The sequence below is a fragment of the Aquarana catesbeiana genome, linkage group LG12 (assembly GCF_042186555.1).
Source record: "Aquarana catesbeiana isolate 2022-GZ linkage group LG12, ASM4218655v1, whole genome shotgun sequence".
Lineage (NCBI taxonomy): Eukaryota > Metazoa > Chordata > Amphibia > Anura > Ranidae > Aquarana > Aquarana catesbeiana.
In genome coordinates, this window is record NC_133335.1 from 187,622,664 (window position 1) to 187,648,997 (window position 26,334).

The 26,334-nt window shown below is 40.7% G+C and overlaps 1 protein-coding gene across 1 annotated transcript in view; it reads right to left on the reverse strand.

Moving 5' to 3' along the window:
- LOC141113285 (protein-glutamine gamma-glutamyltransferase E-like) overlaps nucleotides 1–26,334 on the reverse strand; it is a 54,680-nt gene that overhangs the window by 16,037 nt on the left and 12,309 nt on the right. The window contains exons 3-9 of the mRNA XM_073606318.1: nucleotides 21,622–21,864; nucleotides 20,188–20,306; nucleotides 19,166–19,294; nucleotides 17,508–17,685; nucleotides 11,789–11,924; nucleotides 7,132–7,235; nucleotides 3,341–3,583 (exon numbers count right to left, since the gene is read on the reverse strand). Of these exons, the coding sequence (XP_073462419.1) occupies nucleotides 3,341–3,583; nucleotides 7,132–7,235; nucleotides 11,789–11,924; nucleotides 17,508–17,685; nucleotides 19,166–19,294; nucleotides 20,188–20,306; nucleotides 21,622–21,864 (1,152 nt within the window). The remainder of the gene's footprint in view (nucleotides 1–3,340; nucleotides 3,584–7,131; nucleotides 7,236–11,788; nucleotides 11,925–17,507; nucleotides 17,686–19,165; nucleotides 19,295–20,187; nucleotides 20,307–21,621; nucleotides 21,865–26,334) is intronic.

Below are 26,334 nucleotides of genomic sequence, written 5' to 3' on the forward strand. Positions count from 1 at the left end.
ATTACTTCATCCAATTAGGGCTCCAGAATGCTCCGTGCAGCACACACCGGAATTTGCAGGGCGCTTGGCGCGATGTTCGCCCGCCGAGCACCTCGCAAATTCCGGTGTTGACTTTTGCTCAGCTCTAACTGTTCACCCAACTCTAACTGTCAGTTAGTGTCAGTGTCAGTTGGTGTCTGTGTCAGTTTGTGGCAGTGCAAGTGGCAGTTAGTGTCAATTAGTGGCAGAGTTAGTGTCAGTATGTTTTAGGTAAGAAAAACAGGTTCTATAATAGACATGGGTCAAACACCCCCCTGTTTGGTTTGCAGCAGAACTCCCAGACACAGGAAATGTTCTAACCCGAACGGCGAACCCCACTGAAGTCTATGGGTGCCCGAACAAGAAAAATCTAAAGTTCTAATTTTGAAGGCTTATATGCAAGTAATTGGCCATAAAAGGGGTATGGGGGTCTGGGTACTCCCCTGGGGGACATGTATTAATAAAAAAATGTTTTTTAAAAACTATTGTTCTTTCAAGAGCAGTGATTTTAATGATGCTTAAAGTGCAACAATAAAAAATGAAAAACTCCTTTAAATCCCCCCTCTGACGTCACAGACTGGTGCGTGCTGGACCTGTGATGTGAGGGGGCAGGTTTACTTGGTGACATGTCCAGGTGGCCCCACCCCTTACCTATACAAGAAATGTCAAAGTGCAGAGGAGGCATCTGGCAGGAGGCCATCGCAGGAGGTGGAGCGTTTTTTATATTTTTTTTTTTCGGGTTTACGATGGATTTACATCGAGGGACACAATTTTTTTATTTTTTATTTTAACCACTTCCCACCCAAGGTACGTACCGGTACATCCTTAGGTTTCAGTGGGTATACCGGGATGATGCCTGCACTTACAGAAGTAAAGCAGAAGTGATCTGAGTGGCTAATTAGCTTCTGCAGGTGGCGATCCCGCCGCTTCTCCCGGGCTCTCTGGTCGGTCCCTTTGCGGTTGGTGGCAATGGCTGCCCTGTACAGAGAGAGAGAAACGGACGCTCCTTCCCTCTCTCTGTAACCCTAGAAAGGGACGAGTAGTTCATTACTTCCGGTTACGCCCCTTTGTTTCTCGTTCTGATCGTTTGCATGGGGAGTCAGATGAGAGATTTGGGATCTAATAGACCCCAGATTTCTCCATAAAAGTCACGGCCCATGCTATCACAAGGGATGTTGTTCATCCCTTGTGATAGCAATAAAGTTAGTACAAAAAAAATAGGATAAAAAAAATTGTATAAAATAAATTTTCAAAAATTTAAAAATTTAAAGCGCCCACGTCCCACTGTGCTTACGCACAAATGCGAACGCATACGTTACTCCCGCATGCATATGTAAATGGTGATCGCACCACATATGTGAGGTATTGTTGCGAACATCAGACCGAGAGCAATAATTCTAGCACCAGGCCTCCTGTGCAACTCTAAGCTGGTAACCTGTAAAGGCGTTTAAAGTGTCTCCTATGGATATTTTTAAGTGCTGTAGTTTGCCGCCATTCCACGGGCAGACGCAAATTTAAAGTGTGACATGTTAGGTATCTATTTACTTGGCATAACATCATTTTGCACATTATACAAAAAAATTGGGCGAACTTTACTGTTTTTTTTTTTTTTTTAATTTATGAGAGGTTTTATTTTATTTTAAATGCGTTTGAAAAACCGCTGTGCAAATACCGTGTGACATAAAAAATTGCAACACCCACCATTTTCTTCTATAGGGTCTAAAAAAATATATAATGTTTAGGGTTCTAAGTAATTTTCTAGCAAATAAAAGTAGATTTTTACATGTAGGAGTGAAGTGTCAGAAACGGTCTGGGAAGGAGGTGGTTAATAAAGGAATGGTCAAAAACTTGTTTTTATTACTATTGTACACTTTTTTGGTGAATGGGTAGGGGTACTATGTACCCAATACTCATTCACATGAGGGGGCGGGATCTAGGGGCTCCCTTGTTAAAAGGGGCTTCCAGATTCCGATAAGCCCCCTGCCCGCAGATCCCCACAACCACCGGCCATGGTTGTGGGGATGAGGCCCTTGTCCACATCAACATGTGGACAAGGTGCTTTGGAGTGGGGCAGAGCCCCCCTGCCCCAAAAAACCCACCCCCCATGTTGAGGGCATGTGGCCTGGTATGGTTCAGGAGGGGGTGGGGGCGCTCATTTGCCCGCCCCCTTTCCTGACCTGCCAGGCTGCATGTCCGGATAAGGGTCTGGTACAGATTTTGGAGGGACCCCATGCCAGGTTTTTCATTTTGACGCGGGGTTCCCCTCCAATTCCATACCAGACCCGAAGGGCCTGGGCTGGGGGTGGACCCCACGCCTTTATTTTTATTATTCAGCAGTTTGTTTCTTGGCCTTACTACGGGTACAAATAACTAATCACATCCACATATGAGGTATTGCCGTAATCGTTAGGAGTAGGAGAATTAATTATGTTTTTTTTGGTGGTGGTACATGGTGAAATGGTGAAATTATACAGCTACATTTAAAAATATATATATATTTTTACTATTTTGGGACAGTTTTCCTTTGATAATAATAAAAAAATTCAAAAGATTAACATTTCCCACCACATTAAATTTCAATCTGTTCTGAAAGAAACAGGGTATAACCTTAATATACTAAGTAGGTACTATGTACCTTTTTTTTTCATTCAAGAGGACCTTACCCACACCATTTACATTGTCTGTACTACTATGACCCCATTAGACACCTCCTGCCTACAAATGCATCTTCCCATGTGAAGTTATAGGCACAGCTTTCACCAATTCCCCTAATTTGTGGCAGGTACATGAAAGTTGTAGCTGGACATGCATTTATTCCTAGGCAGCTGCCTATTTGAGTAATAGATAGAATCTAGATGATGTGGCTCTGCGCCTTCATATTTATTTCAGCATTTGCAGCTTTTATATTTTTTGTTCAAATTCCTTTTAAGGGCATTGATCAGCAAAAGCTTGTCTAAAAAAAGCCTTAAAATAGCTCACTTGAGCATCACATTGAAGCTATGGTTGCCACCTCATCCCTTTAAACCCGAACACATATGAATTACACGGGTTCTGTGGCTGATTAAGGTGGTAATGAAACTCACTTGGTGCCTTATCTGAATTCAATTAGCCTCAGAACCTGTGTAATTCAAAGGTGTTCGGATTTAAAGGGATGAGGTGGCAACTCTAATCAAAGCCAATGTTTTAGTTATAGTTATCTGAGTGGTTGGTTTGATATTATGATATATAATATGCAAGGCATTCAATTTTAGGGAAGATACACTTTAAAATGAGATACACTTTCTAATCTAGCCCAATACCAGTCTTCCAATTTGTATCTTACCTTCTGGATATTTGTAGTTGAGTGTAACATCCACCCGGGAGTCATTTCCCACTGCCTTGGTGCTGATGCTTTGGCCAACATATTTAGTATCACTGTGGGCTTTTTCTTTAGTTCCATCCTTTTGAACAACCCATGTAGCTCGGTCAGCGTTAACCTCAGCAAACACAAAAGGAGTATCGAAACTCAAGTGTATATCTCCTTCTTTCACTGCAATCACAGATGTTGGTCCACACCGATATACTCCTGAAAGACAGAAATTTTACTTAGTTTTTTTTTTTTTTTTTTTTTCTATTTAACAATGTGTTAGATACTCCAGTAAGCTATATACAGTATTTTAGATTTATACCTGCTATATAGGTCTAACACCTTGGAGGTACAATTTATGTGTTGCCTTTATTTATTTGTAAAATGCATTTTAAATAATTCATTTAAATCAGGGGTCTCAAACTGTCGGCCCTCCACCTGTTGCGAAACTACAAGTCCCATCATGCCTCTGCCTGCGGGAGTCATGCTTGTAACTGTCAGCCTTGCAATGCCTCATGGGACTTGTAGTTTCACAACAGCTGGAGGGCCATCAGTTTGAGACCCCTGATTTAAATGGACCTTTATTCAAATGTTAACATACAGCTTTGTTGTATTGGATGAGGAGAAAATAATAGAATAGCTGTTATATTTACCATTCAAGGACAAATTCTCAGGTTCCTTGGGGAATTGGTTAAAAAAAGCCTAGAAATTAAGTCATGTGATCTCTGCTGAATGGGGGTATTGGATTGCCTATTATATGAGGAGTACTGCAGAAAGCCAGGAGCGTTTTATCACCAGGAAAGGCGATGACTTCAACCTTTCTATTGTACTTTATGTATCCTAGTTATATAATTAACATAGCTTTGTGGTGACACTTAAGTATACAGTAAAGCTCTTTTCACATAGTTCCAAAATGAAATCGTCAGAGTAATTTTTTAAAAAGTTTTGATGCTTTAATTGTTAATTGCTTATTTTTTATTATAGCTCAACAAAACACACTGTACAGTGGAACCTTGGTTAACTAGTAACGCCGTTAACGAGCAGTTTGAACGACGAGCAACTTTATTTTTTAAATTCTGAATCGGTTTGCGAGTGTTGTCTCGCAAAACGAGCAGAGTGCAAGCTAATGGGTTGTGCAGTACCGCATTTGGCCAGAGGTGCGGGGGCGCTGGTGACACTCAGAACGGTTCGGAGCCGTTCGGAAATACTCGGAAACACTCGGAAATAATCAGTTCCCGAGTGTTTCTGCGTTTCCGAGCCTCCCCGAGGCTTTCCGAGTTCAGTCGAGCTGTCCCCGAGTATTTCCAAGGCTCTCCGCCGCCCCTCCCCACCTCTGGCCACATGCAGTATTGCATGCAGTATAAGTCAATGCGGAACAAATTATCTTAGTTTCCATTGACTTCTATGGGGAAATTCGCTTTGATATACGAGTGCTTTGGATTACAAGCATTCTCCTGGAATGGATTATGCTCGTAATCCAAGGTTCCACTGTATTTACTTGAATTTATTAGATGTGTGTGTTATGTTGATTTTTTTCTGAATATACATTTTTTTTTGCTTTTAAACAAAGCAAAACTGACAAATTATGTCAACTAGTAAGTAACTCAACCAGAGTAGTCATACTTATTTTTTGTTGCTGGGTCAGAGATTATTCAATTGTGGAGTGGTTCATGTCTACTCTGCTTGAGACACTATTAAGATTTTGAACATCTTAGAGTGAGGATCAGTTGCAGTAAGGGTATAGCACCATGAGCTGCATCCTGTAGCATTTGCAAACTTTAGGCTCAATTAATTAGGCTTTATCATGTTTGTTATTTCTCAATGATAATAGGATTTTAGCCATTTTCAGCTCTCATTGGCTCAGATTGCAGGAGTGCAGACTATGGGAAATAACAATCAATATAACTTAATGGTTTAAGTCTTGTATTTTTCTTATTGAATAAAGGTTTCAGAAGGGTTCAGAGATGTAATGTAAATGTAAAATAGGAAATCCATTAAAGAAAGTTTTCAAATGCTTTTTCCCACCCCAAAAAGTGCAACAGCTGTTCACATGGCTTGGTATATAGAAGTCTAAATATTTAGGACAAACGATGTTTAAAGAGAACATCTGTACAGCACCTTCCCAGACAGACTAAACTATCTCCGCAATACAAAATAAACTCAGCAGGTGGCGGTACAGCTGATAACTAACATTGTACCACCATTACTATGTGAAATATTCAGCAGCAGATGTGGTTGAGGAGGCTAAAAGTATCCTTTAGTATTTCTTGTCTGATAAATGAATACTTTTCCTTTTGCCATAATTTTTGTGGAAGTTTTGATTTTTTTTTTAAGCAGTTGCCTCATATTTCTAAAGAATGCTTCAAGAGTGGAGAGAAGCTATTGAAAATTGGTAACAACACGTTCCCTGACTTTCATTGTATTTTAGTTAAATGTATGTGTGTATTGTTCATGGTTAAAGACCACCTTGAATTAGATCATTTTATTCAAAGTTTAGAACAACGTGAAGATGGCTAGAACCTCTGTTGTTGATTTCTTTCCTTATTGGCAAAAAAATGTTTTTCCATGTCATCACACCTCCAGAACAGGAAATGCTTGGGATGCCCAAGTGCTGACACGGGGACAAGTATAAGCTCTCACCAGACCAATTTGGAGCTTACAGGAGGCTTTTTCTTTGCAATATGCACCTTTAATCCAGAACCGGAATAAACTTCTGCTGTATTTCCGTGTCGCCACTAGATGTCACCAGTCTTCCAAACTGAATAATGGCTAACATCATTCAACTTACTTCCTGTAAACCCAAACTGTTATAGGCTCACCCTTAGGGAATCAAATGTAGAAGAGTATTGTGCAGTTGTCACTGTGTCCGATTAGTAGTAAACATGCTCTGGCATGTGACAGCACAATAGTAGATGGTGAGCCACAGTTCACTCATGCACTTCTTAGCTGCCAGAAATAAACACAGTAATCAAATGATTGTTGCTTACATTGACAATCTCTGCATTGGGCCCCAGGCAGCTTACATGTAGAAACATGTAGAAACGTGTATGATTGGACACAAAGCTCTCTAGAAATTTGGGCAGCCATTTTGGATTCAGAGAGGCTATAAATAACCCCTGATGGGTCATTTAGGCACTCCCAGAATGTGGGAATTATATAGATAGGTACAGACACCTGTTTGTTAAAAGTAGAGAAAACCTACGGCATGGTTCCTGAGGAGGAGAGATAGATAAGGGATGGTCCTGCATACCACTTGGAGACCTCTGGCTTTGAGAAAGGACCTTGTGCCCAGCTAGCTATCTGTATTGGAGAAATCTGCACACTGTTCTGCCAGCACAGCATACCTTTATTAACTTCAAGGGTACAAGCCTGAAGAAGCAATCCACAAGCACTTTGCCATATGTAAGTCTTGCATGGGTTTTCAATGGATGTCCAAAGGTGCCTTACTGTTCACAGTGCAATGAAGCACATTGTTGTAACTACTGACTATTCATTCCATAAATAAAAAATCTGGAAAAGACAGTGGAGTTGATTTACTAGCAAAATATCTGGTGCAGCTGTGCATAGAAACCAACCAGCTTCCATTTTTTTTTTCAAAGCTTAACTGAACAAGCTGACGTTAGAAGCTGATTGGCTACCACATTAAGCTGCACCAGATATCTCCAGTTTTAGTAAATTAAACCTATTGTCTTGTCTGTTCTCTGTAAACCACAGCTCCATTGCTAGCCTTGCCCACAACTGCACTGGCCTAAGTACATCTTTCTTACCTTGGCTTTGCTCCTGTGGTGTTGAATCCAGAACTTGCCAGCCACTGTAATAAAGGCCAAGGTCTCGTCTTAAGAACCATGATTCATTCCACACATGAAAGTTCCTGCATTGTAAAGAGAATTTAGAACATGTTGACACTCACCAATCCTAAAATTTGGAATGTCTCCTTTATTGGTGTAGATTGATCAAGATTTCGTGGAGTTACATTTTTTTTTTTATCTTTATTTTATAAATGTTTTCATTTTAAACAACATACATACAAGAAATTTGAAAAAAAGAAATGGTTAATTCATACAATAAACATATTATGTTAAAGATATCCCTTTCCTTTGTCCAATTTACATCATCCTATTAAAGTCTAACGGTGGGACAGTTTCTTATCATTCAATGGATTTTAAGGTTATGTCTCAGTTTCAAAGGCCTGCCCTATCAAGAAATTCATTCTCTCAATCTAAATATATACCTATAAAAAAACGTATGTTTCCCTACACACCTAAATAGGGTATCTATAACCCGTTTATATGTCAATAATTATACCTATATTCCAAGTAACATTTATTGGAATTATCTTGATCCTAACCTCAAATTAATATCAAGTTTCTTCTACACACACATGTGGACCAAGACTTACAAATTAACACAACACAAAAAAAAAAAAAAGGAGAAGGGGGGCCCTAAGTCAAGTTGCGCTAGAAATATTTTGATAATATTACAGAGGTTCGGAATTCTTCCCATTGTTGCCATGTCTTTAAGATTTGTTCTTTTAAACCCTCTTGTGCCATTATCCTCTGTTCCAAGGACTGCATCTCGCTCATCTCACACACCCATGCTACCATGCAGGGACCTATCGGTTACGATCTATGACCATACGTGCCGTGGTAAGCATATGTCATAGAATATCTTTTTTAATAGATTTTATTGATCCAGGAATAATAGCACAGACATAAATACTGTATATCTGGTTGGATGGTAGATTCTGTAATTTTCCGATAGATACTAAAAATCTTTGACCAAAATGAAAAAACAGTAATACCATATGTGCGACATTGTGCCACTTGCATTAAGACATCTCCAACATGTCTCCTGATGCTCAACATTGATTTTGTGCATATCCACCGGACATCGGTACCATCTTGCTAAAATTGACAACCATACCATGATGATTTTTTCATGATTTCAAAGTATATTGAAATAATACACAGATGATGCAACAAATTTGAATGCTATCCAACCTAGCATCTTTTAATCCCTGATGATTATGCAATAGAAGGACCTTTAATACTGCTACCTCTGAATGGTCACCCCATATCTAGCACTGCATGGACACTCCAGATCTAGCATCTATAACCAACACCTCCCTCGTGTTGAATTACCCGAACCCACTGAGCCACCAGCTGGGCATTGGCTCTGATGGACCCTTGTGATGCTCAGAGGACACTATGCAGCTTATTTTTAACATTGGGTATTATTTCTATATGCACCTACTACTCTAAAGAAGGCAATCTGTTTTTTTTAATGTTCTTGCACCCCTGAAGAAGAAAAATCTATTTAGAAACGCGTTGGGTGTTTCCCATCATCATTCTCTTTTTGGTGTTTCCCCTTTCGAGTACAGTGTACCTAGATAGATCATCCATCCCAATTTTAACATGTATTGTCATAAATATCTTTTGTACAGTTTGTAATAATAAAGAATAATAATTACATAGCTGAGTTTTGGGATTGGGATTTGATGATCCCAGACTAGACAGACAGAAAGGCTTGGTCCATATAAGCAACCCCAGAAGGCAAAAAAGGTTGTGTATGTATATGTTTAAATGCTGCAATATTGACCTTTAACTTAAGTGTACCTTATGTAATAGTGGAAGTTGACTTGGTTAAAATGTTTATTCTTTGATTTGAATAGAATTGGAAAGACTTATATTCTCCACTAGGTTTTATTGTGCTCACTCATTTACTGTCCCAAAGGTAGTGGTCACTATAAATGGAAGGGAGGGTTAATAAAAGTTTTGGGTTGAGTTAATCTTTAACCACTTCAGCCCCAGAAGATTTGGCTGCTCAATGACCAGAGCACTTTTTGCGATATGGCATTGCGTCGCTTTAACTGACAATTGCGCGGTCGTGCGACACTGTACCCAAATAAAATTGACGTCCTATTTTTTCCCACAAATAGAGCTTTCTTTTGGTGGTATTTGATCATCTCTGTGGTTTTTATTTTTGTGTGCTATAAACAAAAAAAGAGCGACAATTTTGAAAAAAACACAATATTTTGTACTTTTTGCTATAAAAAATATCCCCAATTTTTTTTAAAAAAGCTAATTTTTTTTCTCAGTTGAGGCCAATATGTATTCTTCTACATATTTTTGGTAATAAAAATCGCAATAAGCGTATATTGACTGCAACAGGCACGTGCACGCACCTGCTATCCCGCTTAAAGGAGCTGACGTTAAGCTACGACGGCTCGCAGGATCATGACAAACTGCCGCAGTATAATGACAGCGGCTGGTCGGCAAGTGGTTAAAGATGAATTCCTTGAACCAATGTAAATATGTATGTGCCATATCTGTGAGATCCCCGTAGAAGTAAATTACCATAGTAGGCACTGCTTCTACAGTTATTTTCACTAGATTCCGGGTCCCATTTTAAGCCGTTGCCCTGCTGCTTACCGAACACAGGAGATCACCTCTCGACACTGATGCCATTCAGAGAAAACTTTGCATTTTCTCAATGAATGCAAAGCATTCTCTGCTTGGATGAGGTGGAGATTGTGATGTCATCACCCGACCTCCCCACCTCATCCAATCAGAGAAGACTTTACATTTATTGTGAAAATGCAAAGCTTTCTCTGAATGGCAATTGTGCCAAGTGACTACCTCCTGAATAGCTGAGCAACTGCTTGGCATGGGAATTGGAAGCTAGTGGAAATCACTGTAGTAGTGGCTTGTAGGGCACCTGTGTGTTCACAAAGCAGCAGAGCAGTCAGTGATTTCTAGCTCAATTTTAGAAGCAGTGGGAGGGGTCACGGGGTCACGGGGTCGCCCCCCCCCCCCCACACACACACACACACACACACACACCACTTTCCAGTGGTTCATGAACAATACAGCATGACAGGTCCTCTTTATGGAGAGATCCACTACAATAAAAAGCAATAGACGAAAAATAAAAAACAATTTTTTACTGTTTTTAAAAACATGGCCTTGTGTACATCGGACCGGAACCGGACATGACATCATGACTTCGCTCCTAGACCATAGAGTTTAGCTGAGGCCATCTTTCCTCAGTTAATCTCTGTGGTAAGCCGCTGCAACTGCCGGATTGGTTCCTGGGGCTACCGATCTTAAGGGGGAACCCCACACCAAAATATAAACAAAAACGGTGTGGGGTCCCCCACCCAAGACCACACCAGACTCTTCAGTCCTTTGGCTCTACAAAAGATGAAACCTCATGCTAAATTTATAAAGAAATGCTGTGGGGTCCCCCCCAAATCTATACCAGGCCCTATGAGTCTGGTATGGATCTTGAGAGGAAACCCCATGCCAAAATAAAAAACAAACATACCTGACCCTTATCTGAGCATGCAGCCTGGCAGGTCAGGATGGTGGGGGACAAGCGACCGCTCCCCCCCCCCGAACCATACCAGGCCACATTCCCTTAACATGTGGGGTGGGTGCTTTGGGGCAGGGGGGAACTCTGCCCCTTACCCCAAAGCACCTTATCCCCATGTTGAGGGCATGTTGCCTGGTATGGTTCAGGAGGAGGGGTACTCGCTCATTCCACCCCAAAGGACCTTGTTCCCATGTTGATGGGGACAAGGGCCTCTTCCCCTCAACCCTGGGCTGTGGTTGTGGGGGTTTGCAGACGGGGGCTTATCGGAATCTGGAAGCCCTCAGATCCCGGCCCCTATGTAAATAAGTATGGGGTACATAGTACCCCTACCCATTCACCAAAAAAAAATCCAGTGTATTATAATAAAAACATGAGAGTTTTCGACAGGTCCTTTATTAAAAATTGCTAATGTCCCCCGTGGTAACTCCAATGTCGATCACAATGTCTTCCTCGGACGCCACAGACCCCACACCATTGCATTCCTAACATTGCCTCTGAGCACAAGTCGCATGTCACAAGTCGGATCAGTTAAGATGCTAATCTGACTTGAATGTGACTTCCTTTCAATTCTATGGGCTGAAATCGGACAGAAGTCTGACCAAAGTAGTGCAGGAACCTTTTCAAAAGTCAGACAGACCAGTTAAGACAGCTCTTATAGGGAACCATTGATTTTGACATGTCATGTGACTTGTGCTCTTGAAATCGAAGCACTTGTTGCACCAGTGTGAACCAGCCCTTAACAAAAGAGTAAAAAAAACACCTTTTTACTTTCCAGGGGGAAGGGGAGAGTGCAGGGATGTAATAATAATGAATACCATAACTGTGCAGAGTTACTCATGTAACATTTATACTTGCTTGCTTACTACTCTTCACTTACTTTGTTCAATAAACATAAGTTATACACTGTAAACATAGTTTTTAAAACTATTTTTACATTGTATAATTCATGCATAATAAACTTTATAAAAAATAACCGACTGTCTGGGGATCACACATGTTGTATGTTTCCTACTTAGGTCACTCTATTGTTTACTGTAAAATACAACTTACCAAATGCTGTCATCAGAGAGTTCCAAGAACTTCCCATCTGTGTCATAGTACATGTCTATGACCATGTTCCCATCTGTGTTATGGGCGGAGTTGAAATTTGTAATGACTCTGGTAGGGATGCCCAGACACCTGAGGGCTGATGCAACAAGAGACAATCATATAATTAGCATATATCAAGGTGATTTCCAACAAAGGTTGACAGTAATGTATGATTTCTATTTTGAGAAAAGCGCATTAGTGCATTACAGGGGGTCCCCGACTTACGAACATCCGAGTTGCGAACAACTCCTACTTACGAACGGGGCCCGAATGACGTCACTGCCGGCCGAATCTTCCTCTCCTTGCTTGACTGAGCCGTTCCTCCGTTCCTGGCCTGCCCATCCACAGGCCTAGTAAGGTCCGGTGGCCTGCCAGGCCGCTAAAACTGCCCGTCGTGGCCGCGGCCTAGTGAAGCCTCCAGGATCCCCGGTCTTTCCTGTGCCGCTGCCCCGCCGAGGTGCACTGCGGCCGGCCAGGCGGCCGGCCGGCCTGCCCGTACTCGGATCACAGACACTGCTGCTGTCTCCATCCATCCATCTCCCTGCTGTGCCATCACACATCAACACATCGGCTCCCCTCTCTCTGGTGTCTCCTGTCCCTGCTGCCATGTAAACTGTAAGAGGGGAGAGCTGTGCTGTGCTGTGGAAATCTAGCACAGTGCTGGGACTCCTGTTTTGGAGGTGACAGGGTCAAAAAAGAGAACCTGTCACCTCCAATTGCTATCACACAGGGAATTGTTTTCTCCTGTGTGATAGCAATAAAGTTTAAATGAAAAAAAAATTGATATGTAATTAAAAAAAATAAGAAATACAGTAATAATTAAATTAATAAAATAAAAAAGAAGTCATTAAAAAAGTAAAGAATAAGAAAAATAATATTAAAAATAAGAAAATTATACAAAAATAAATAAAAGACTGGATTTGCACTGAAAAAAAGGTACTGTTCCGACTTACAAACAAATTCGACTTAAGAACAAACCTACAGTCCCTATCTTGTTCGTAACCCGGGGACCCCCTGTATGTTTACCTTCTTAGTTATAAAGTATATTAGATTCAGCATAACATTTATTGACTTGGATGCAAAACCTGTCACTCCCTTTTTCTTCTTGGCTAAAAAGTTATTTTGACAGGTTGACTTTAAAGTGTATCCAAACCCAACAACAAAAAAAATATATACTATGATATAATTGTAGCACTACCTCCGCAAGGGCCACTGAGTTGTGTCCCAGGTTCTTTTCCCTTTGTATAGCGGGAGCCAGACAAACAGAAATTTTCAGTCTTCTTGCTCATAAAACTAGGGATTGGCGTTTTAAAAGTTTATTGCAGATTAGCTTAGGTGGGGTTTAGGGAGCTGTGGCATATTCCAGGACACCAAACAAGACTGTGAGGACACTCTTTCCTTTGCAGATACTTCTTAAACAGTGGCGGTCCGTCCATTAGGGGCGCCGCTCCCCTAATCCATGTGTCCAGCCCCTAATCTACATGCAGGGTGTCGGACGCATGGATTCCAATGGGGTTTTTTTTTTTAACACATGATTAGAGCCTGAGGCTCTAATTGGCTTAAAAAAAAGGTGGGCTTGGGGCGCAGAGCACTGTGCCCCGAGCCCGCCCAGTTGTCTGACATCAGCAAATTAATATTCCCTAAGGTCTTCCTGATTCTCCTCCCAGCCAATCAGGAAGCGGTTCCTGAGACCCGATTGGCCAGGGAGTCTTAGGATGGGTCTCAGGACCCACCTGCTGTTCGGCCGGGAGGAGAAGCAACGCCTGTAACTGGAAGGAAGAGATGGAGCGGACGAGCGGGAGCTGGTGCGGAGAGCGGGGAGCCCGATCAATTGAGCGGGAGCAAGTGCGGAGAGAGGAGAGTGGGGAAGCAGTGTCAGTACCTCCCGAGGCCTCTCCTTTTTGTTGCTGCTGTCATTTTGGATATGACAAAGCCTGTTTTCCGGATTCTGGAGTGGCAACAGGGTGTCTTGTTTGCCGCCCCCCCAAAAAATATACAGCACCAGCTGCCATTGTTCTTAAGGCCTCTTTCACATAGACAGTCCAATCAGGTCTGCCTGTCAGTTTTTTAGGCGGACCTGATCGGATCATCCAGTTTCTTCTATGGAGTGGCGCCAACAGATCCGATCCTGTCTGCCAAAAACTAAGAACAATTACAGCAAGTAAAGAAAATGACCTGTTGATCCTGCTAGAAATCCAATGTCCTTGCACATGTTTCTGCACTGAACTGAAATCTCAAACAATGTTATTTATCTTCTGCAAAATACCAAATATTCCCTTCCCCATGTAATGGAGATGAGAAAAGGGGGAGGTGTTTGCAGTGCAAATCAAGATAGCAGCTTTGGGTGACAACATTGCTCCTTTATAATACAATACAGCGAGTAAGTCTTGTCACAAAATAAAGAAAAAAAGCCTGAACAATAAAACTAAAGCAGCCACCACATCTAAGGACTGTTAAGCTGCATTGTAATAATATATTTTTTTAATTATTCATTTATTTGTAATATACCTATTTTAAAATGTAATTACCATTTTATTTCAACCATCAGCCAGCTATGATTTTCAAGTACTGTCAAAATAACAATTTGCTTCTGTGAAGCCAACACTGGGAGCATACTTTTTTTGCAGAGAATACTCTCAGATTCAATTTTTCTGTTCATCTGGTTGCCTTTGTAAGCAAATTATTACAAAGTTGAGAGTGATAATGTGATTATGGCAGGTACACTGTTTCTTTGTCCAGTGTACAGGAGTTCAAGGAATGGCCTGTTTCAACCAAAACTATTGGGACACCTGCCTTTACACGCACATGAACTTTATTGGCATCCCAGCCTTAGCCAACAGGGTTCAATATTGAGTTGGCCCACCCTTTCCATAGGAGTGTGTCTATGGGAATGTTTGACCATTCTTCCAGAAGTGCATTTGTGAGGTCAGGCACCTATGTGGACAAGAAGGCCTGGCTCATAGTCTCTGCTCTAATTCATCCCAAAGGTTTTCTATCGGGTTGAGGTCAGGACTGTGTGCAGGCCAGTCAAGTTCCTCCACCCCAAACTTGCTCATCCATGTCTTTATGGACGTTGCTTTGTGCACTGGTGCGCAGTCATGTTGGAACAGGAAGGGGCCATCCCCAAACTCTTCCCACAAAGTTGGGAGCATTAAATTATCCAAAATGTCTTGGTATGCTGACGCCTTAGGACTTCCCTTCACCGGAATTAAGAGGCCAAGCCCAACCCCTGAAAAACAACCCCACACCATAATCCCCCCTCCACCAAATGAGTTGGAGCAGTGCACAAAGCAAGTTCCATAAAGACATAGATGAGTGAGTTTGGGGTGGAGGAACTGGCCTGTACAGAGTCCTGACCTCAACCTGATAGAACACATTTGGGATGAATTAAAGTGGAGACTGTGAGCCAGGCCTTCTCGTCCACATCAATGCCTGACTGTGAAGGAATGTAATGTAAATAATAATAATAATCTGAAAATGTCTATTTTCTTATGTGCATACATATTTTTCTCCTTACTCATTATATAAGTATACAGATTTGCTCTGTTTCTATATTTTTCTCAAAATGGCGGGTACCCCCTACATCCCACACATCAGAAGAACGCGGAACTGAAGATAAAACCAAGGACAGCCAAACCTCATTATGAAGATTCTCCATCTTCTTTTCTATCTTAACCAATGAGATGTACCTATTAGACTAACATAGCAATGACGTATTTTTGTGTATAAAACATTAGCACCGCCTTGAATAAATTAGAAGTGTAAAAAGTAACGGAGCTGAGCGTGTCTCAGAGTGTTTACTTTTATATGCATGCATATCCACACTTTCCAATTAGAGACAGCAGCAGATAACCTTGGGCTCGATTTGAGCTCTTAATCATTTCCATAACAGACCTCACAAATGCGCTTCTGGAAGAGTGGTTAAACATTCCAATAGACACATTCCTAAACCTTGTGGACAGCCTTCCTAGAAGAGCTGAAGCTGTTATAGCTGTGATGGGCCAACTCAATATTGAACCCTATGGACTAAGACTAGGATGCCATTAAAGTTTATGTGCATGTAAAGGCAGGTGTCCCAATACTTTTGGTAATATAATGTATGTAAAGAAATTTGTTCCTGTTTGCAATATGTGCATCTGATCTGGAGAGACTTTTTTTTTTTTTATAAATAAAGTTTCATTTTGAACCTGAAACCCCCTATAATTGCTGTTTTAGTTTATGTATGGTTCTGTTACAGCCAAGATCAAAACACTAGCCGATTCTGCCTCTTAGGTGCAGTATTTGAATTACACATCTTGGCATCCAGGGATTTATTATTTTATGTTATAATCATCAAAAAAAAAGAAACTTTATATCTTTAATATATGCTAGTCGCAGCAGACACCCTGTGGGGCCTGGCAGCATACTTCAGGTATGTAAATGGTTTTCACAGTAGTAATTATGAGTCATAATCGCGTGATTAGTAGGTATATTCCTACATAAATTATAGCATATTCCTGCATCTCATTTCCAAACTCCAGCACCAGTTTTGGGAAGCAAGAACCCTTGTTACAATTAATAATTTCATATTTTAAGATTTTTTCAGATACATATAAGGTGAATGCCATGCAAACATTGAAATACACTGACGAAACAGCTGCTTTATCCATGAAAGTATTTGTATTTCTGTTTCTCCAGCTCTGAAATTTACATAGCCCTGTCACACAGCAGTCATGCCTGGCAGGGCAAGGAACCTAACTTTTCTGTGCTGCAGTTAAAGCAGTTAAAAAAAAAAAAAGTCAGCAGCTACAAATCCTGTAGCTGCTGACTTTTAATAAAAGGATACCTAACCATCCAGGGATCCAGCGCTGTTGTCTCCCGGGCTATTCACTAGTCTTCTGGTTCCCGGTGCCGGCATCCTAACTGTGGGCAGCCGACTGTGCTGCTCTCAGCTTCACAGCTGGCTGCCCGCTGTGCATGTGAGAGCCATGCTGCACTTTGTGAATGGTCCCGCAGTCTTCTGGGACCTGTGACGTGACCTAGAAGACTGCGGGAAGGGGGGGTTGGAGAACTTCTTTTTGTATCGCCTAGGCGATCCGAGCAGAAGTGGGAGCAGGTACCTGTCAAAACTGGATACCTGCTCTCCCTCCAAAAAAAAATGATATGTCAAATATGGTAGAGGAGGGGGGAAAGATGACTTAAAGCGTAACTTCCCCTTCTGGGTGAAGTATCACTTTAAGTAACACTCACTTAGTTCATGTCCCTTCCCTATCCTGTGCCTGAGCAGTGAAAAGAAAAGTAGAATGCTAAGGAGATCACTTTCTGCCACCTACCTTAGCTTTCCTCTCCTCTGCAGCCGGCACTGAAATTGACTGTGTCAGCGACCCCCGAGAGGAAGGCGTTCATTGCCTTGGCCATGTGACAGTGTTTGAGCGATTGGCTGCTAGGCCCAGGCACTACCAAGGGGAAGCAGATCCCATGCACCTCCATACCTGTAATTGCCAGGTATTCCTTCTGGTTGTAGTGCAACAAGGAGCAGTGAGGAAGTGCAGGTGAGGTGAGTATAAAGGCAGAGACACTGTCACTATTCCCTACATCGGCATGGCCGCTTGGCTTTTGCACATAAAAGGAACAATTCCGAACTGCACACAAAATATAACTATGGGCATGTTGCACAATAGCAAGAAAATGTACACCTCACCTGTACACATTACAGCTGCAAAGACCCAGCACTGGCCATACTTTACTGGTTTGTATTCGTCATTTTTCCATTTCCAAAGAATTTCCACGCTTCCATTCCAGCTGTTTGGGTCAGCCCCATCTGAAAAGTCTTTTTCCCACTTCCCTTCAAGCACACCAAAGTCATCATTGCTGTTGACCTTCAACCACAAACAGAATTTTGTTACTATTGTTTTCTACTTCATTGCATAATGGATATAATCAAGGTGAGGGATCCAATTGTGTCTACAGAAACTGTTAAAAATTCTCAGTCCCATAGCATCACCTTGGTGATCCTTTAAAGAGTTTGTTACCCCAACACTTCATATTCTTGATATGTGACTGCTGTACCATGTACTTGTATGAGAAAGTCTCCTGTTCTCTTTGGATTGTTTACCTTATGTGAAATCCCTGGTGTTCCTGCCAGTCCCTCTGCTTTGCTATTAAAATCTGACCACACTAGGCATGAGAGCACAGTGTGGTCAGTTCTCTAGCTATGCTGGGAACTCAGTTTACTCTCCTCCAATGATCAGATTTGTCCTGACACGCCTCCGCTGCACAGCCATTCACTGGGAAGGTCAGTGCACTGCTGCTTCTCCTCCCCCAGCTCTTACACAGCTGAGAACAGAGAGAATGTCATCAAAAAGGTATTTATAATGTTTTTTATATATATAGAAAAATGTTTTAACTTTAATTTCTTTTTTAAACTAAATGGGTTGTTTTACAATGTGATCATTTACAATCACTTTAACTGTTCTTTCTGGCCAAGTAAAGAAGTTCCATGTAGTATATGTAATAAATGCTTAGTACAAGCATTAACAAAACTAATGGTGGTGCAGAAGGTGTTAGTAAACCAACGAGAGCTCTGAGCCGTTGAAGGCTATTGGGCTTCTTCACATATTGGGCATAGTGGATCAACAATAATAATGGTGTCAGTTGACCATACTCTTGGCCATCTTTCTAGCAATTTTGTCTACTAGTATACCTTCTTTGACTGCAACTCAATTAAGGGATTTAAGGTAACCTTCTCCTCCAATATTTTTATGATTTTCATGTTCAAACTCTTGGTGGTAAGTTCTCCTGATACATCAGGCCATTTTCGTAATAGCAATTCGTAATTGTCGATAGCAGTTAAATTGCAAAAAAAAAAAAAAAAAATTGAATTGCCAGAGTATATGGTCAGATAATAATTTTGAACAGACGCAACAATTTTCAAACAATCTTAGATACCGTACATTTAACCAAATTTTGCTCTCTAAAAAAATCAAAGCAATATGATATCAAAGGTTTATGATAGCTTGCTTAAACCCATTATTCATTTTTTTCAGAATAAAAATTAGTTATAAGTGATTGAAACCAACTGAAAAGTGTATTGTGCGTGGATGTGTTATTTTCTCATAACGAGATTCAAATTTTAGACTCAGAGCTAAACCTGATTTATGATTTTGTACAAATCCCAACAGTACTTAGTGCTGATATGGTAAGACCTATGTTTCCTGTGCTTATGGAGATATCAGATGTCCTCTCTACTTTAGGTAATCTGATAAAAGGACAACACTGAGATTGTAATGCTCTTCAATCTTTATAAATCAGCTTCACTGTATTCCAAGGATCTCTGCACACAAAATGATCCATTCTTACCATTGCACTGATGACTCTTCCCACATAGATGGGACTGTACCTCTGGGAGCAATCTAGAGCTGGGTCTTTCTGATAGTTCAGACTTCTATCCAAGATGTCCAAGCAGATATTCAGAATATTATTTTCAAACTAGACAAGTCAAACATAACAGATAAAAGCCATGTAAGCTGGACACAAACATTAAATATAATACTATAAACGGATGTAGAAGAAGATGCTATAGAGTTTATGAAAAAGACTAATAAGGTACATGAGGTCCATACTGCCTTCCATTACTTCACTGAGATATTCACCACCACCCCTTTTCAGAGCACTGACTGCATTTGCTTGACCAAATCAAGAAAAGTCTGGGTAGCCCATTTTCAACAACAAGTTATGTCAAATTAATTGTGCATGGTCTGATTTCAGAACTCATGGTAGACTTGCAGTCTAGTTTGTGAGCAGATAGGGTAACTAAAGCTGGCCATAGATCCATCTTTTTTTTTGATCAGCTGGTGGGCTGATCAAAAAAAAAACAAAACAAAAGGATTCCCCCATCAACACAAGTGAGGTGGATGAGGGAATCCTCCACACTATGCTATTGTATTTTGACTCCACGGAGGAGTCAAAATAGGGGGGACTCCTCAGCTGTCAGAATACTCTGATTAGCAGATCAAGTGAACATTTTCCAACATTCCCATTCAAGAGAAGCCAATTATTGGATTGACTTTTCGGGAATGGGAACAGCCATAGATGGATAGAAAATCTTCCGCTCCCCTCTGAACCGAACGATTTTCAACTCATCTATGGTCAGCTTTAGTTCTGCCTCATATTACCATCATGTGTATTCGCTCCTTTATTGGCTACATAATATCAACCTTGACAGTATGAGCCTAAAATTAGTGAATTTTCTGTTTCCTGGCGTATATTTATAATTGGTTGTTGACAGACACATTTAAAAGGACTGGATATTAAATCGTAAATAAATATGACATTGGTGAAATACACTCTGCTTTATATATCTGAATGTCTTATGAATTTACCTGACCATAGTTCCATCCTATCCCTGTTACATGTTTCTCATTTCCCATGAAAAGGACACCATGGTCATTTAGGATATATTCTTGCCTTTCTTCTTCATTGGCCATGTACACATCATCGTCTATAGAGAAGAAGTTAAGACATAATCTTCATTGAAAGCTTAGTTATGGAACATATCTAGGAAAGTTATATTTAGCTAAGCATACAATATATGTATTTAGAGCCCAGTTGAAGTCTCACACTTTTTTTAATCCTGAATCCTGAAAATTGTTGGTACGAAATCTATCTAACTACATATATTTATGTGATTTATGTTGGGCTTTACGTTTGCCTTCTATCATGCTAGAAAAAGGGCAGATTGGTACTTGCCAATATTATTATTTATTATTAAACCTAGATTTTCTTTCCCATATTTCATTTACAGAATACATACATACATGCCTTGATAGGCAGTTTTACACACTTTATACAGTATCTTTTATATGTTACTTTCTAATATATTCAATTATTTGCCAAATTATTTATTTTCTTGATTTCATATATGCTTTAATCTTGACAGTGTACTATGGCTAGTTAGTTGACTACAATAGGGAAGTAGAGAGTCAAGACAGTAGTTTGACTTGGGATGTAAGAAGTTTAAATCTCCCCCTCTAAAAAAAAAAATTCTATGCAATACAAAGAAATTGTATATGAATCTTAAAGGTGATGTATTTTAAATATTCATTTTTATAACTCATTCCTTCTTTGAAGCTCAGAACTAAAATCTGTGGCCAATGTACCTTTGCTTTACCCTTGTATCTTGCACACTCTAAAAAGCTCATAGTGTACATTAAAAGCTGCCCACTTCCCTATAACCGCTGTATCAGTGGATGATGACCAGCATTATCCAGGCTTGTCCTCCTGATTGGGTGTAACCATTGGCGATCTGCATGCTAGGAATGCCTCCTTATCATGACTGACACCTGTAACTCTGCCAGCCCCTTCCACCAGCCACAGCGGGTGGCAGAGTTGAAGAGACACACTGATGACGTGACTGGGCCAAAAATATTCTATATATCAAAACAGCACAGTGTGAGTAGAATATTCTTTTTTCTGGTGGAGTAAACAGGGAACCAGTGAGGTCATCATTTTCATTGACTAGAGTTTAGCTTTAACAAAGTATTTCAGTGTCCCCAAATTTACAGCCAGTGAAAATTGTCTGTTAGAGTTTTCTGACTGCTGCAAAGGATTGTCATTGCTTTGAAATACTCATTGTTAATCACATGAGACTCATAGATGTAAAGATCCTTGTAAAAAAAACTGTCTATGGTCAGTAATACTGATGTCTCCTAACTCTGCCTCAGATGAGTATATCAATGTTCACATTAATTGTTGAAAATTTAAATTGCTTTATAGTAAACAGATTTTTGTCAGTGCTTCAGTCAGTTAGGCCTTACCTAGACACCAGGGGTTGAAAAGCAGAATGAATTTGCCAAGGGAATATGTAACTGTTTGACCCATCACAGAAATCCGAACACTGAGGTCATATCTCCCTATGACCGCTGTGGCAGGACTAGACATGATTATCTTCAGGGAATTGCCAGGGCTGGACTCTAGCACTGCACTCCACATGCCACTGCTCCATGAGCTGGACAGAGGAAACTCCACATTTGTGTTGGCATATCCTGAGTTTGGTGGACCTTTCAAGGACACACAAAAGACAAAAAAAATGCATTAGTATGCAATCTGAGAGGGAAACATAAGTATATTTTACCGGGCTAGATGTAGGAGAAGGGGGACAAGAGGGTGGGACTTTAAATGAATCTCGTGGTTGCAAAGAGGTAATTGGTGAACATGTTGGGATTTTAATGGTTGCCATGGAGTACAAACAGAAATATATAAAGACATAATAAAATATTGCATGGTTAATGCAGTACATCTTGGTTACAACATGAGTATCATGAAAAACAATGGCAAGCAAACAATCCTCCAAAATGCACCAGAATAAATTGAATAAAAGCATAATACATGAAAGTGCCTGCAAAGCCTCGGGTCTCTCGGATCAATGAATGAAAATTGACAAATGGCTAATAGAACAATGTAAATATTGATAGGTGGCAATATGAATGGCAGCTCAACGCGTTTCGTGGCTAGAAGGCCACTCATCAGGAGCCATCACTTGATATATCTAGAGGTAAAAAATTATAATATAAATTTAGATGGTATAATAATTGCACATACGAACGGGGGGTAAAGGTAATACCCCAGGTCGATTGCAAGTTAACTTGCTCCCCACCGGGAGCCGCGGCGAGCTATACAGCGGGGGCACCCCAGGGGCCCCAACCAGGCCGGGCATGGGACCGAGGTGACCTGTGTGAGAGTGATAAAGAGGGTGAACCGAGGTTCACAGTAGGGAGTGACACTCCCTACTGTGAACCTCGGTTCACCCTCTTTATCACTCTCACACAAGTCACCTCGGTCCCATGCCCGGCCTGGTTGGGGCCCCTGGGGTGCCCCCGCTATATAGCTCGTCGTGGCTCCCGGTGGGGACAACAGTCGGATGGCACGTGAGGCTCAGCACCACACCACCATCATATGAACTCAAGCAAGTTAACTTGCAATCGATACGGGGGTATTACCTTTACCCCCCGTTCGTATGTGCAATTATCATACCATCTAAATTTATATTATCATTTTTTACCTCTAGATATATCAAGTGCTGGCTCCTGACGAGTGGCCTTCTAGCCACGAAACGCATTGAGCTGCCATTCATATTGCCACCTATCAATATTTACATTGTTCTATTAGCCATTTGTCAATTTTCATTCATTGATCCGAGAGACCGGAGGCTTTGCAGGCACTATCATGTATTATGCTTTTACTCAATTTATTCTGGTGCATTTTGGAGGATTGTTTGCTTGCCATTGTTTTTCATGATACTCATGTTGTAACCAAGATGTACTGCATTAACCATGCAATATTTTATTATGTCTTTATATATTTCTGTTTGTACTCCATGGCAACCATTCAAATCCCAACATGTTCACCAATTACCTCTTTGCAACCAAGAGATTCATTTAAAGTACCACCCTCTTGTCCCCCTTCTCCTTTTGATTAATACAGGGATGGAAATTTGTGACCTTACTGGGCCACAATTTCAATTAAAGTCCTGAGGGATGGAACAACTGACCTTACCAGGTCATACCTTCAATTAAAGCCCCTAAAACCAGTCTCATTACTAATACCAGGATAGATGTAAAAAGCACAAGTAAAGTATTCATTCAAAACTGTATATTGTCATTATCATTTTTGCATCAGTTATTCAGTGGAAAATACTGGTATACCAAAGTGCCTATTTCATATCCTCAAATTTTCCGAGATGAGAGAGAGAGAGAGACACAAGGTTTAGTACAAAGTATGTAGGGTAAAGGACTCTGTCCTGCTACATCCCCGGTTAAACAACCCATGAAGAAATAATATGCAAAGATGATTAGAAAAACGCATAAATAAAAGTGCTTCTTTCATCACTACTTTTCCTTCATATGGTCTTCCAAATAACAACAATCAAAATGATTGATGGTTGGATGGATGGTACAACATTTTTTGTTAGAGTTGAATTCCAACACCAATTACCATCAGTCTTGCAAATTTGTACATGATCCTCGCCTGTACTGAAAGTGCTTACTCTGATTTCACTGCACACTGTGAGCTTTTCCATTGCAAGTTGCCTTCTTTCCTGTTCGGCATCATATAGTAATCACCTCCACAGCCTTACTTTACATGGCCCACCACTTTCATTTATTAGATTTCAATTCTTGCAATCATGGAGGATCAGCATCAAATTTGGCTGACACCTGGAGCAGTCTACATGTAAATGTAACCTAGGATCACCAACTCCTTCAGACTAAGATCCACCCACCAAGACATTTTAATGCCTCCCAAGAGCATAACCCCTGCTGTGCAATACTACTGGACAGCCATTGTATTAATTTGCTCATGATATGGATGCCTATTTGGTCATTTTTAACATAATAGTTGCTCCTGTTAGATGAGATGTCCTGGATAATTGCACACCTCTGATGGTTTTGCAGATACAGTGTATATATTGTTGTGTTTCATATTTATAATATATGATGGTTTTGCAACAGTGCAGGCATGTTTACCACTCTTCAGCATCATGTTGATCATTTTTGATGCTTACATAACAGAGTGGACTATTCTTTATACTATATTAAAGTTCAAGTGCACAGTTATCCAGTCCCTTGGGGGGGGGGTGTATTTTGTTTTTAATATGATTTTATTGTTTATATGAAGGCTATTATTTAATCAGGTGTAGTGGAGATAGGACAACCATCTCATGCATGATGTTATTTAGCTACGTTCAAAGTTGGTGTCCATATTGGATCTGAGGCGATTTTGGTCAAAATGTCCTCAGGTGTGTGTTTTGGGGGTTTTCTTTTGTAAAGCTATAGATGCAGTGCAGTGCAAGGTAGCTGATCAACATGACTATAATGTTACAGGCAGACAAAGCCTAATATATAAAGGTAATTGTGAAACAGTGACTGCTTGAATATAGCAAAGCAAAACTGCATATACCAACACAAATAGGATAAATAATGACACAATGCAAAAAAATATATAATGCAAGAAAAATACATGTGGGCTAGTGCCCCATTAGCAAAAACGTGCCAAATCCTGGTGGACTACAAGTGACAAATCCCTAGGACAAACATGAATATTAGTTCTAGTTCTTCTCATCCTCTGAAGAAGTCACGTGACGTGACGATATGCATTAGGATTGGAGCATGGGACGCTGCCACAGACAAACAACAGGAGACGAGCTCGGCGCTCGTAGTTACTACACACTGCAGCATTGTTTTAAATGTAAGTTGATTGGACTTGTTTTATCAAATAAATATACCTTTTATATGGGATCACGCTATGTGCATCTCTTTCCCCCTCACACTGTACATCACTACTCTACCTGACGAACACTGAGGAGAGAGGCACGGGGACAAATTCCAGTTTCCAGGCACGGAGACAGATTCCAGATTGGTGATACCCCTGGAGGCATACGAGCTTGGCGCTCGTGGATTGATGCCCACACTCACTTCATGAAAGTGAGTGCAACCTCCCCCCATGTGTGTCTTGCCCCCCCCCCCCTCCACTGTGGTCATCGCAGAGTTATTTTACATGCTGTATATTTTTTATTCATTATATTTCGCTTGGCATGTTCATCATTGTCACTACCTTATATACGGAACGTCTACACCTGCGGGTCATTTGCAACACAGGCTGTACACCTTACAGCTGTAAGGTAAGAAGCTTGCAAACACGGAGGTGTCCTCACTGAAGATCCCCCTTCCCTTCACGATTGGAATTGTTTTGTGTTTCTCATCACGAGTTTTTGTTTTTGGACTGGATGATAGAACTAATATTCATATTTGTTCTAGGGATTTGTCACTTGTAGTCCACCAGGATTTGGCACGTTTTTGCTAATGGGGCACTAGCCCACATGTATTTTTCTTGCATTATATATTTTTTTGCATTGTGTCATTATTTATCCTATTTGTGTTAGTATATGCAGTTTTGCTTTGCTATATTCAAGCAGTCACTGTTTCACAATTACCTTTATATATTAGGCTTTGTCTGCCTGTAACATTATAGTCATGTTGATCAGCTACGTTGCACTGCACTGCATCCTTACCATGTTCTTTTAGCATGTAGGATCCATTCATGCTTTGGCCCGTTTCTTTTTCAGTTCACTTTGCCACTTTAGTCATCTTTGTAGCCCCCCCCCCCCCTTCATCATAGCGCAACTACCATCTTCCCCCACTTTTGTCTCATTTGTCCTGCTTTGGATCAGTACTTAGGTGTTGCAGCAGTGTCCTTTTAGCGTAGGCCCCCCCGACAGCGCAGGAGTTTCCACTTTCACATTATAGATGCAAATGTGTTTTTTTCTAATGTGTATTCAGGGACCTTGATGCCTTTGCCTTCTTCTGATGCCAATGACAAACAACCTACAATTACAACAAGAAAGTATCCAGTTTCTCAGTTCAGAATTTGTAAAACAAAACTGTGAAGTGTGGTCCTTCTAGAATGTCTTCCCATCAACCTGAACAGCACCAGAAGAACTCCAACCCTAATCTATAGATTAGAGCAATCATAGC